The sequence below is a fragment of the Pinus tabuliformis genome, chromosome 6 (genome assembly GCF_031772625.1).
Source record: "Pinus tabuliformis cultivar Carrire ecotype Pingquan chromosome 6, CPIR1, whole genome shotgun sequence".
Taxonomy (NCBI): Eukaryota; Viridiplantae; Streptophyta; class Pinopsida; order Pinales; family Pinaceae; genus Pinus; species Pinus tabuliformis.
The window spans coordinates 1,625,702,945-1,625,715,856 of NC_142292.1; the positions used below are offsets into that span (position 1 = coordinate 1,625,702,945).

The following is a 12,912-nucleotide window of genomic DNA, read 5'->3' on the forward strand; positions in this document are numbered from 1 at the left end:
CTCTGTAACATTGTTGCTTACCATCCTCCTCCCCGTTCACTGCATTCCCACTGAATTCCGATACCCTCCCTGCGGCGACAGTTACGATGGTCCTGGAGGCAGCTGGCAGAGATCACCTTGGAACATGCATGGAGCTTGACCTAGTAGACTATTCGGAAGACCCGTTGGAGAATGTCAATATCTGGCAAACCCCTCGCTCCACCGCAGATGAACTCCTTCCCTTCTACTGCGACCTGTCGGCTACCATTGTGGGTCTACCTTCCATCTCGGGACCTTCCTGCTCCACAGTGACATTCTCGGAGCCTCCTCCGATCTGGCCGTTTCCTCCCTCACCGCCACAGTCACCCTCGACTACAACTTTCGTATCCGCCTACCTCCATCCTAATCCTGAGGCGGCTTGCTCTCAAACCCCCCTCTCATCTCACCCTGGTGAATCTTCAACCAACCCTCTGAGAATCCACACCCTGGCCCAGGGAAACCCACAAGTTTTGGTACCTGAGGCGCCACCATCAAGCAGTTACGCGGCAGTACCCCCTCTTTCGGAACCAATCCTAGCGGCCGAACATCCCTACCCTGAAAACCCTGATACAAACCCTAACCAGCCTGTGGAAAATTCGGAGGACCCTGAAGAGCCGACGCGAAGGGGGAAAAAAAGGAAGTGCTTCAAAGCCAGAAGCGAAGACGTTATTCTCAGACTCGGGGAGGACATTCAGTGGGGTGACACCATGGACACGACGAACCGGTTTTTGGTTGGAAGAATTCACGGTCGTAGCTACACAGCGGCTAGGCTTAAGATGTGGACCTCGGAGGTATGGGGGCAGCACCTGGCGGACCTCCCAACTGTTCAAACCTTTGTTAGAGGCTGGTTCGCTCTGCACTTTGCCAGAGCCGAGCACACAAATTGGGTCCTGTCGTCCTTCTGGCATTTCGAGCATGCTCCAATTCTTCTCCAGCGTTGGAACCCTCTATTTGACCTGGAAAAAGAACAAATAGGAGTCGGCCCTATATGGGTTCGGCTACCTGGACTGCCCCTTCAATTCTGGTCAAAGGATATATTCCACCGCATCGGCAACACTCTGGGAACCTACCTCAATCACGACAAATCATATCTGGCTTCAAGCATGATGGCATATGTCAGGATTCTCATTCACCTAGATACTCGGGGCGGTCTTCAGGAGAACATCACCTTACAGTGGAAAACCTTCTCCCGAAAGCAAACCCTAGACTATGAAGGTGTCCCTTTCTGTTGCAGACGTTGCCACAAAGTGGGACACCTGTACAAAGATTGTCCGTTGAACAAGAAGGAGAGGGCGGGAGATAAGGGGAAGGATACATTGCAGAAAAACGCTCAAGCTCAAGGTAGCCCTCCAGTGGTGGAAGAGGCAACAAATTTGGCACACTCAGAAGCATTACATGTGCCCACTAAGGTGACCAGAAAGAAGCGGGGAAAGGCACCCATCGGCGCACCCTCTCCTCCTCTAACCAGAGCAAGGGCGGCTGCTGAGGCTACTTTCTCTACGAGTATGTCGAATACAAACTCCTCCTCTATTTACTCTAATGTTTCTCTGCACTGCATTGATACTAGTTCTGATCAGTTCTTTTCAGTACAATCCTTTTCTCACACCTTCAACCCTCCCAAGGCTGTGGACTACCCTATCAAACCCTCCTCCCCCACCATCTCCTGCACTCAGCCATCCTTTCCTGATGAACCTCCTCCAAATTCCCATTTACATGTACCTCCCACTCATTCCAGCCCTCCACCTTTCAGATACCCCACCAGAGCCAGGTTTCGCTCTCAGGCCCCTGACTCCCTGGGTATCGGCCTCATCACCTCTCCCCCTCCTCTAAAGATGACTAGAGGTAGACCCTCCTCTCTATCCAAAGCTAAGCTACAAGCTGGGGAAGAGATTGTTGCGGGAAAGCAACATGCCATCGACTGGGTACTTAGAGCAGTGAATACCCAAGAGCTCCCTCCTCCATGAAATTTCTCTCCTTCAATTGTAGAGGGTTGGCTAGCCTTGCTAAAAAACTAGCCATGAGGAGATTGCTCTCAGCAGAACCCTTTGATATTCTATTTCTTCAAGAAACCCTAGGCCAAGGTTGTGTCATTACCCACCTCCTAGAATCCTGGCTACCTGGATGGACATTCCATACCCTAGATGCATCAGGGCGGTCAGGGGGTCTTGCGCTGGGGGTAAAAAATCGATCCATCAGAATCTGTAATGCTTGGGGGAGTTCAGGCCACCTAGGAGCTGACATTTATTCCTCAGAGCTTGATACTGAGCTTAGGATTATCAACATTTATGGCCCCTGTCACAACAGGGAGGAATATTGGAGCAGACTCCTAGACTCACACATCCTTCAAAAGGACAATCTCATTCTAGGGGGGGATTAAACTTCTCCATCGGCTTCGCGGAATCATGGGGACACAATGCTCAAAGGGACATCCTCTCAGATTTTTTCGAGACCAATCTGGAGGATCATAATCTCATAGATATCCCCTCCCCAAAATTACTGCCCACTTGGAGAAACAACAGATCAGGGGAGGACAGTCTCTCTAGAAGACTAGATAGATTCCTCATTAAGGAGCAAATGCTAACCTTGGGGCAGGGATATAGACAATGGGTGGGCTCTAGCGGAATATCAGACCATAGGCTGATCTATTTGGAAATCAGAGGGGGTATGAACAAACCAAAAGGTCCTTTCAAATTTAATGCAGCATGGTTGAGGGACGCTGAATATATCCATCTAGTAACTAATTACTAGAGGACTCATCCCCTAGCGGCAGAAAGGACTATATCGGAAGGATTTGCAAAAAACCTAAAAGAGCTCAAAAGCCTCTCAAAGCAATGGGCTCATAAGAAGAGATCGCAGGAAGACCATACACTCAAACAGACTGAAGAAGCCATTGAGGAGTATGAAAATGACCATGAGGGGATCTTCTCCTCCCCTAAACACAAAGAGCAGATAACCTCTCTTCTGGCTAAGAGAAACCAGATTCTTAAGGATAGAGAAGAGAGCTGGAGACTGAGAAGCAGAGCCATCTGGCTTAAGGAAGGGGATGACAATACCAAGTTCTACCATAAATTTGCAAATGGGTGCAAAGCTATCAATACTATTTGGCAGCTATCAGATGAACAAGGAGAACCAGTGAACACCTTTCCCCGACTGGCAGTTATGGCCACTGCCCACTTCAGGAACATCTATGAGTCACCCCGAAATGCCACCTTGGGGGACATAATGAGGATGGCCCAACTATTCCCAAGGTTTGTAGAACAAGAAGAAAGCAGGGAATTGACAAAGGAGGTCTCCCTGGGAGAGCTGGAGGACACTCTCAAATGGTTTAAGCGAGACAAAAGCCCTGGTTCGGATGGCTGGAATGTGGAATTCTACCTGGCCTTCTTTGATACTCTGGGGGGGGGACCTATTACAAGTTATAGAGGAATGCAGAGCCTCTGGAAGAATGTATGAGGCCTATAACACAACCTTTATCGCCCTTATACCCAAATCTGACAATCCCACCTCCTTCAATGATTTCTGGCCCATCTCCTTATGTAACTGTATCTACAAGATCATCTCCAAGATAATAGAAAATTGACTCTGGCCGATCTTATCAAACCATATCTCAGCTGAACAATTTGCCTTCTTACAAAATAGACAAATTCATGAAGCGGTCGGAACAGCACAAGAAATTCTACATTCTATTTAGACCCACAAGCTAAAAGGTATGGTCCTGAAAGTTGACCTCTCGAAAGCCTTTGACAGAGTCAACTGGCTATACATCATAATGTTATTAACGCACCTGGGTTTCCCATATGAATTCATAAGATGGATTATGAGTTGTATCACTAATGTAACATTCAGCGTTCTCATAAATGGTGCGGCCTCTCCTTTCTTCCACTCCAAAAGAGGCCTCAGGCAAGGATGCCCACTATCCCCACTCCTCTTCTTACTCATCATGGAAGGTCTCAGTCGTTTGATAAAGGAGGAACAACGAAGAGGCAGACTAAGGGGGATCCGCATCACTGAAGGATGCACATTAACACACTTGCTCTTTGTTGACGATGTGCTACTTTTCCTAAATGGGAGTATTGGCGATGTGACTGCACTTCTCAATTCCTTCACTATATTCCTAGCAGCCACTGGCATGTTGGTTAATAATGAAAAGTCCTCTATAACAACTATAGGATGCTCACCATACGAGATTCAATATGCCCTGAGAAGATTCCCTTATAACCTACAGCAACTGGACAAGGGACTAAAATATTTGGGCTATAGATTAAAGCCATATGTTTATAAGAATGTTGATTGGATCTGGCTCATAACCAAAATGGAAAAAAGGCTAAACATCTGGTACCTTAGATATTTATCAAGAGAAGGAAGATTGATACTCATAAAAGCAGAGCTGGAAGCAACTCCAGTATATTGGATGTCTTTAGCATGGATTCCTAAAGGAACACTGGCTAGAATAAAAAACCTATGCGGCAGATTCCTATGGAGAGGGAATCAGCATGGAAGGATTTTTGCCTAGTCCAATTGGGGCTCTTTGGCACTCCCAAAGAAATGGGGAGGATGCGGTATCAAAAGCCTGGGCACTTTCTCCACAGCCATAGTGGCAAAACTAGGGCGGCAGCGAGTCACATCGCATAGCCTTTGGACTAAGGTGGCTACATCTAAATACATAGCTCCTTTAAATCTTATGGATTGGATTCGCCAACCTCAGTGGACACAAGCTAGAAAATCGAACATATGGAAAGCAGTCCTACTAGCAATGCCCCTTATCAGGGATGGACTTACATGGAGAATAAAGTCAGGAGAAGTTGTTAAAATAGGGATGGATCCCTGGATTGGATGTGGGAACGCTCACAGACTCCCACAGGAGCTCAGAACATACCTCACTTCCAGAGGGATCTCTCACCTTAGCCAAATAGCAGACAATGATCGCTCTACTTTTTTGCAACAAGCATGGAAATCTGGGAGGGCACTACAGATCCCTCAACCATGGCAGCAACACTGGAAAGAATACACGGAGGCACTCACGGAATCCCATATCAGGATACAGGAAGGGGAGGATGAGCTAATCTGGGCACATGCGAAGCATGGAAAATACTCACCTAAAGTGGGATACATAACTCTTATGAACTCACTGAAACCTCCGATGTGTGAACCGTGGTGGAGAAGCTTTTGGAAACTAAAAGCACCCCCCAAGTCCAGGCTCCTCATGTGGACCATTCTGAGACACAAAATCCCAACAGGAGAAAATTTGATCAAAAGATCTTTTCATGGACCCTTTTGGTGCAGCCTTTGCAAAGCCGACAATGAATCTGTGAATCATCTCTTCCTTACTTGCCCATGCACAAAAGAGCTATGGAATACTATTCACTCACATATACCCTCGCTCCCTTTGTGGCAAGGAACAACTGTTCAGGAAGCCTGGGAGGGATGGTGGTCCACTGTATCCTCTGAAAAAACAAAAAACATCCCTTTACTTACTCGCTGGGCCATATGGATTGCCCAGAATAGAATTATTTTCCAAAATTCCTCCCCCCACTGGTCGGCCATCACTGCACAAATCCTAGCAGACTACCAACAGATTCCAAAGGAGGAAACAAATCCCAATCCCAGGCATATCATACCCGAGAGTATAAACCAATCTCACCCCTGGGCATACTTTGACGACTCAGCTCAAGACATAGGATGTGAGGGGGGAGTTGTCCTTCATATTACAACAAATCATTATTACAAAATCCAAATTGGATTGGGCAGAGGGTCGAACAACTTTGTTGAGCTATCAGCAGAAAAATACACCATACATTTTGCTTTGGAAAAACAGTGCAAAAACTTATAGCTATTTGTATATTCAAAAACAGTATGCAATTGGATAAACAAAGTTATAAATTGTCAGGCATTTTTTCTGAGACACATCATGGAAGAAATATACAGACTCATTAATTTATTTGACACATTTACTTGTCAACATATATACAGGGAGCGGAACACAGCTGTCGATCTACTATCCAAGGAAGCAGTGCACAGGCCTATAGGAACTTGGAGCATACTGGAGCAAACTGATGGAACCTTCCATCAGTATTATCATAGACCTTTTATAGAAATATCAGAATAGTAAAGCTCAATGGGAGCTGGACACATAAGTTTTTGTTATATATTTTGTTGTCTTTATATAATATTATATGAATGTTTTTATCAAGTAGTCCTATACATGACAGTTATTTTTTTATACTCTCTACGTAGAGTAAGTACATATATCATATTGAAAATCACAGCACAGAGCAGTGTCTCCCTACGTGGAGTACACCTCTTTCTATTTTGAATACTCAACAGGATAGGCTTCTAGCCCATAGTACAATATATGCCACTGGCATTTGCAAAATGTAATTTTCCTCATTAATGAAAATTACAACTTTTTCCAAGGGAGATATATATATATTGCTCAGAAGACAAAAAAAAATCTAAAAACACAAACAATATAGTACTCATATACGGTGTGTTATTGCTTTAAAGATACTATTCATATATATTATGCATTTTTGTGTGGTATATATATATATATATATATATATATAAAGTACTCACAAGATATATATAAAGTACTCACAAGACACAAAAATCAATCTAAAAACACAAACAATATAGTACTCATATATACGGTGTTTTATTTCTTTAAAGATACTACTCATGTATACTATGCATTTTAGTGTGGATTAGAAGAAGGCAAAACTAACAATTTTGAGTTAAATGTCATCTACGTACTAATGCAACTTCATAATCACTTTAAATTGAAGGCAGTGATGGTTACTGTAACTCTCAACTGATGGTTCCAAGGTTAAACAAATCGAGGGAGCATAAGAACATTCCCCTTCTAACAATATCCAACACGATGAGGAGATCGAGTAGTATTTCACTGAGATAAGCTTCAACCACATTTATAGGAAATATAATACAAAAATGTTATGTCCAAGCACACTACAAATAGGGATCTAGGTTCCTTGTTGATCAAGCTTAGAAAGATTGGAGCAAGGGAATAAATACAATAGAAACTTTGTCCAAACACCATTATGGATAGGGATGTGGGTTCATTGATGATCTAGCTCAACGAGAATGGAGCAAGGGAAGTTCTCTCTCCTATATCCATTGCTCTCCAAGCCTTTTTTATGGATGACAGTTTAACAATTTCTTTGATTAACATTGGATGTCAAGATGCTATGTAAAAATCGATAGATCATATAGAAGGGATGTGTGTCCAACTTCTAGACAATGCCTTTGGGCCTAATCTAATAGAGAAATCTCTTTATGATGATTTTCACCTTCATGCCTATAAATTATGAAATGCAGTCCTTCATTTGAATAATGAAAAGGTTAGAACCTTTTTCCATTGGAAAAAATATACTATTTCTTATACTAATTGGCATGGCCCAATACCATTTTTTGTGTGCAAACACATGTGAAACAAGAAATTTTTATTTAACACAAATAGAGGGATGGAAAATAATATATCTAAACTACAATGATGAAAAACATGTTGCACTTTCTCGAACACATCAAAATTTTGATTATAATAAACCATAATTTAACCACAACAATCATAAATTAGCCCCAGCACTCTCGCATTACAACCAAATAGATGTACAAGGAATATATGCATACAAATAATTGCAAGCAAAAACATGTAAACAAGTAAGGAAATTGCCAAACATGAAAAGTAAGCATTGCTTTGAATTCCAATAAAAAGTACTCGCAAAATAAAAAAGAATGACATAAAGATGTTCCCAAACTATACTATTGGAGATTTCAAAGAGAAACCGCTATATAATTACAAAACTAGATTTATAAGAAAAATTATGGTGTCACAAAGAAACAGAATATAAAAGAATTTCACTAATGCAGTATAAAGAGATTATTGGACCGAGAGATTCATTCTACAGCTTAGTCTGAAAGCAATATGTAAGTATGTTTGTGCTCAACTTGGAGTTGACACGTGTCCCTCTTAAAATAAAAATAAAATATAAACAAAAACTATAGTATCACAAAGAAACAGAATATACAAGAATTTCACTAATCCAATATAAAGAAATTATCAACCCCAAATTAGTAAATCAAAACTACATTTATTCCATTACTAGATTATATAAGAAAATTAACATTGCCAAAATAAAATCAAACTCTTACAAAATTTGTTTGTAGTGGAACTCAACATTCAACGAGACCTAAAACATTTTGAAGTTAACAAAAAAATATATACCCTCATTACGATACTAAAAGAATAAGAAAATAGAGAATAAAAAACACCATCTTAGATTGCACTTTACAGACACATTATAACACAGTTCCAATATTTGTAAAAACGCAGACCTTCATAACTTATAAAAACCAAAGAAAAAAAAAAAAAAAACTTACTTTCTTATCTTATAAAAAATGTTAAACAAATCAATTTATCATCAAATTTATTTAACCTCTAATAAATTAAAATTTATCTTAATAAATTATAATCATCATTTCCCAAAACTAATTACAAAACGACCGTACAATCGACCTATTATATTTCCATCCGACGCATAATGTGGAAGTCGAAAAATCTAAAACTGTCTTAGAGGACGGTACAGATCTATAACATGCATTCAGAAAGAAGTCATCATAATGTAACGTTCGAATTAAGAAATATGAAATAGATATGTACTACTATAACTTTGATATTAATTCTTGCCTGGTTGAGTATCATTTAACCAGAAAACATTACAAAAGTAGGCTGTAATCCCACTTAAAGAAAGCTTCTTAAGTCCACTCATGCTAGAGCTTAAAACTACTTATGGGCCACCTATTCACAATATAACCATAATAATCTAATGACAATAATATCCAGATCCCTCTCTCCCTCTATATACGTCAAACGTCCAGAGTTTTTCATGAAGCATGAAGAGCTTTTGAGTGATGCTCAATGTGTTCATCTATAAAGGTGGCAATGAAGAAGAATGAATGATCATATCCCGGCTGCAACCGCAAAGTCAAAGGAACATTAGCTATCTTACACGCCTCCTCAAATTTATGGGGTAGCAGCTGGTTGTGTAGAAACTTATCTTCTTCACCCTGAAATCCACAAAACATATGATAATGATACACGCTGCAAGTATGATAAACTAACAGGAAGCAATGTTAAAAGAAATGGAATTAGTTCTTAGGCCTAATCAATGTTGTCTGTTTACTCGAATATGCCACAACCATCAAAGTATTCTATACAGAAAAAGGCAAAAACGATGAAACTGAATGGGCAAGCGTTACCATTCATCTGGGCAAGGTAACATAGGCGTGTCAAAAGTTGCAATAAAAACCCGATTGGTTTTGAAATTTATAGATGGAACCTATAGATAAATGTACGAGATACAGAAACACGTGAAATTCCATGAATGAATAGAATGTGACATTTGGAATTATGGATGCAAGCATGACTGGGATGTGAAAATTCTTGTTTGGAAGAACATAAACAGAAAAGTAATCTCATTCTAACCAGCGCATAGCATTTTAATGGAAAGAAAACCTGGCAACGGAATCAAAACAGTCGAGGAGATGAACAGTTTCAAAATTTGAAGGAACGCATCAAAGTTTCAAACACATAAGGCGAGTCATGCACCAGTGCACCATATCAGAAGATATGCGCTTGAAATGCATGTCAGTACATAAATTCGTTTGGAAACAATAACTACTTGAAATTGAAAGTCACCCCAGGCATAACAAACAAAATATCACCGCAACTTGACAACAAAAAGCAGAGCATGGGACTTCCACATGTTGGCAGGTGGCAAACATAAAAACGATATGGATCACCCCATCTTGGAACCTAAGAAACATGAGAACGATTTTGATAATAGAGCACATTCTTCAAAGAAAATTATGCCCTTCTATCTTGACCATGTCAACGTCTTAAACTAAACTCCGTCATCGTCATCTTATAAAAAATAAATGGCATTGCTCACCAAATGGCATCTCTTCGCTAACAACAAAAACCAGTTCCAAACATGGGCTGTAAAAGAAGGAACAAGAGAATTGAGTTGTCTTTTGAATATACTATAACAAATTAACAACAGAGCTGTGACGACAGTGTGTCTCAAACCAGTCAAACAAGAAGCATGAACAACACAAAAATAGCACATTATTCGTCAGTAGTGTGGCCGTGAACCATAATAGATCCATTTACACACACCCACTTGACACTGCAGCAACTGGAGACAACTTGATTCAATGTCGTGAACTAGAATCCTTAAAGCAGTATACAACTGAGAACAAGTTGTGACTGATCAATAATCTTAGGCATTATGGCCTTAGTGTCTTAGTGTGGAATAAAATCAACACAAATCTTAAAGCTTTAATAAGCTGTTGTGCTAAAGAGGGATCGAATTTTCTTCAACTAGTCTATGAACAGAATTAATTCAATGCAATCACATAAACACAATAACACGAGATAACCTGGAGAAAATCACCTTGGAAAAAACTCTAGCTAGAAATGTCCATCTTGCTCTAGCTATATTAATGCTTTCTCAGTTAGAAGGCTCTCTGGGCTTTTACTCAGGAGATACAATTACGGTGGCAAATGCCCTAACTTCTAAGTGCACTCAGAACTCTTCCACAAACCAGTCAATCAGCTTCTGTCCAAGTCAAACCCTCCAACCTCTGCAATAAGTGCAAATCTGGCATCAACACAACCTGCAGAATGCCTTCTATCTCGTCTGCTCCCAGGCACCTCCAATCTATCCTCCCTTTTCCTTCTTAATCGTCATTGCCTCATACTTGCACCTTCTTTTTCTGTCTGCAACTCAAGGGTATAGGGAAGGCCAACAACCAACCATTTTCCCAAGAAATAGTAACAGGTCAGTTACAGTCTTGCACCCCTTGTCCCCTGGCATTTTGAATTCAACAGTAAGATTTTTTGGCTTTCTCTGACTCTCATGTGGCACCCTGTGATTGGTCTCTGTGATTGGTCGAAGGGGGACAGATGCCAGCACTCTGAGCAGCCACATCACCTGCCAGCTAGGAAGCAACCTGTGAGTCTTGAGCATCTATGAAAGAGTTAATCCGAGCAATACTGCAGACAGTGTGGTAAGTGGTGTTGTGCAGTTTACAAACCAGGTTTTATATTGTGTTAGAGTCGGTCTGGTCAGCCCTCCGTCAGAGATCAAAACTCTTTGTGCATTTCAATTTTAGGTGTCCCGCTCCATTCACTCAGCTGCATTTCGCTAGGGGCATGCCATGATCTGACAGAGAAAGTTATGCTAATCATTTTCCCTCATGTCTGGCTCCTGCTGGCTCAGGTCTTTGTCCATAATCACCGAAGTTCATGACAGTCAAGGTCTGGTCCTTTACAGGACAAAGTCATTTTTATGTTTGGGTCTAGGAATTCATCAATTTGGTCTTTGAAAACATGTCCAGAACAAGCCATGCAGGCCAGAGGGAGGCCCTTATACAACTATGGTTCAGAGAGCTTCATCGTCACGTGGATAGACATCGACTCTTCTTCAAAACTCTGTTTTGAAGAAAAGTCAAACAAGGTCATTTATGACAAAATTTTCCAAAAAAAATCACCAGTTGACTTTTCAGATGCAGTTATGATTTACATGGCCAAATGCTATATCATACAGTCCCTGCAAAGAGGTGCCGAAAATTTCATCATTTGAGCCAAAATGTCAAAGGGAAAGTGAAAATCAGTGTGTTTAAAAGTCAATGAAAAAGTGCAAAACACAACATTAGAAAAATGGGTTTTCAAAGAGGCAAAAATTAAACCCATCTCCTCCAAGGCTATAAATACATGTTTTGACCCAAAGCAAAGGCATTGTGCTGCTACAAGACTTGGAGAAGACATTTGCAAAGGCGTGAGTGTGAGATTGGAGCGTTGGAAGTGATTGAGAGCAGGTTCTAGAGCGCGCGGCGCACATACCCAGGAGCGCGGCGCACTCACCGGGCGCGGCGCACACGCAGCCAGCCCGCCGTTGAAAGATTGCACAGGCGCGGCGCACACAGTCCAGCGGCCAAGAAACAATGCCAAACCACTTCAAACTTTGGTGAAGGCTATCAAATTGAGAGGTAAGCCTTATGACATCACCTGCTCATCAAATTTTGTCAAGGATATGGTGTTTGTGAAGAGGTCGAATGTCACCCAAAATGCATAATGTCAACCATGAGAAAATCACCAAGAAAACGAGGGTTGGGGTTGTAAATTTGTGTTGATATTGCCAAGGTTTCACTCCACTCACCTATTCCCCTCACCTATCATTTTTCCCCATCCTTCCTTGTCATTTTTCCTAAACCCCTACCCTAAGTCACTACCAAACCCTCTCCCTATTCCTCCACTGTTTGGTTAATGCAAAATCACCATAGGACCAGCTTATTGGGCAAGCAAAGCTGTGGAAGAGGGGTGCATGGTCAAAGGGTTAAAGAGTCAAACAATTAGGAAGAAATTTGGGTGTTTTCATAGCGTGCGGCGCACACACCAAGGAGCGCGGCGCACACAGGGCCCGTCCACTGTGTAAATACAACACTGGCACGGCGCATACCCGGCGCGCGGCGCACAGAGATATAAAGCCCAGAAACTATCCAATCTGCCTAAAAATTTTTGGATGCTCACCAAATTTGAAAGGTAGGCCACCTACCTCCGTTCTTGCATCAAAACTTGAAAGGGATAGCATGGTGGTAGGGGTATAAATCAAGTGCAAACATTTTTATAAAGCCAACAAAAGAGAAACAAAGAAATCATGATCCTAGGGTTTATGCTACAGTGACAAGGCTGCCAATATGTTTCAAACCCTACCCCATCAACCCTATACCCAAACTACTCCCAAATCCCTGATAAATCTCTCCCTTTAAACCCCTATTCCTATTTCATCATTCCCCTCCTAATACTCCCTGTTT

General features: G+C 41.5%; 1 protein-coding gene across 1 annotated transcript in view; it reads right to left on the minus strand.

Annotated features, from left to right (window-relative positions):
- Positions 1-8,669: 8,669 nt before the first annotated feature.
- The window catches only part of LOC149265133 (S-formylglutathione hydrolase-like), a 223,698-nt gene continuing 219,455 nt past the window's right edge, over positions 8,670-12,912 (minus strand). Inside the window, exon 7 of the mRNA XM_089429144.1 lies at positions 8,670-9,102. Within this exon, the coding sequence (XP_089285270.1) occupies positions 8,920-9,102 (183 nt within the window). The 3' untranslated portion in view covers positions 8,670-8,919. The remainder of the gene's footprint in view (positions 9,103-12,912) is intronic.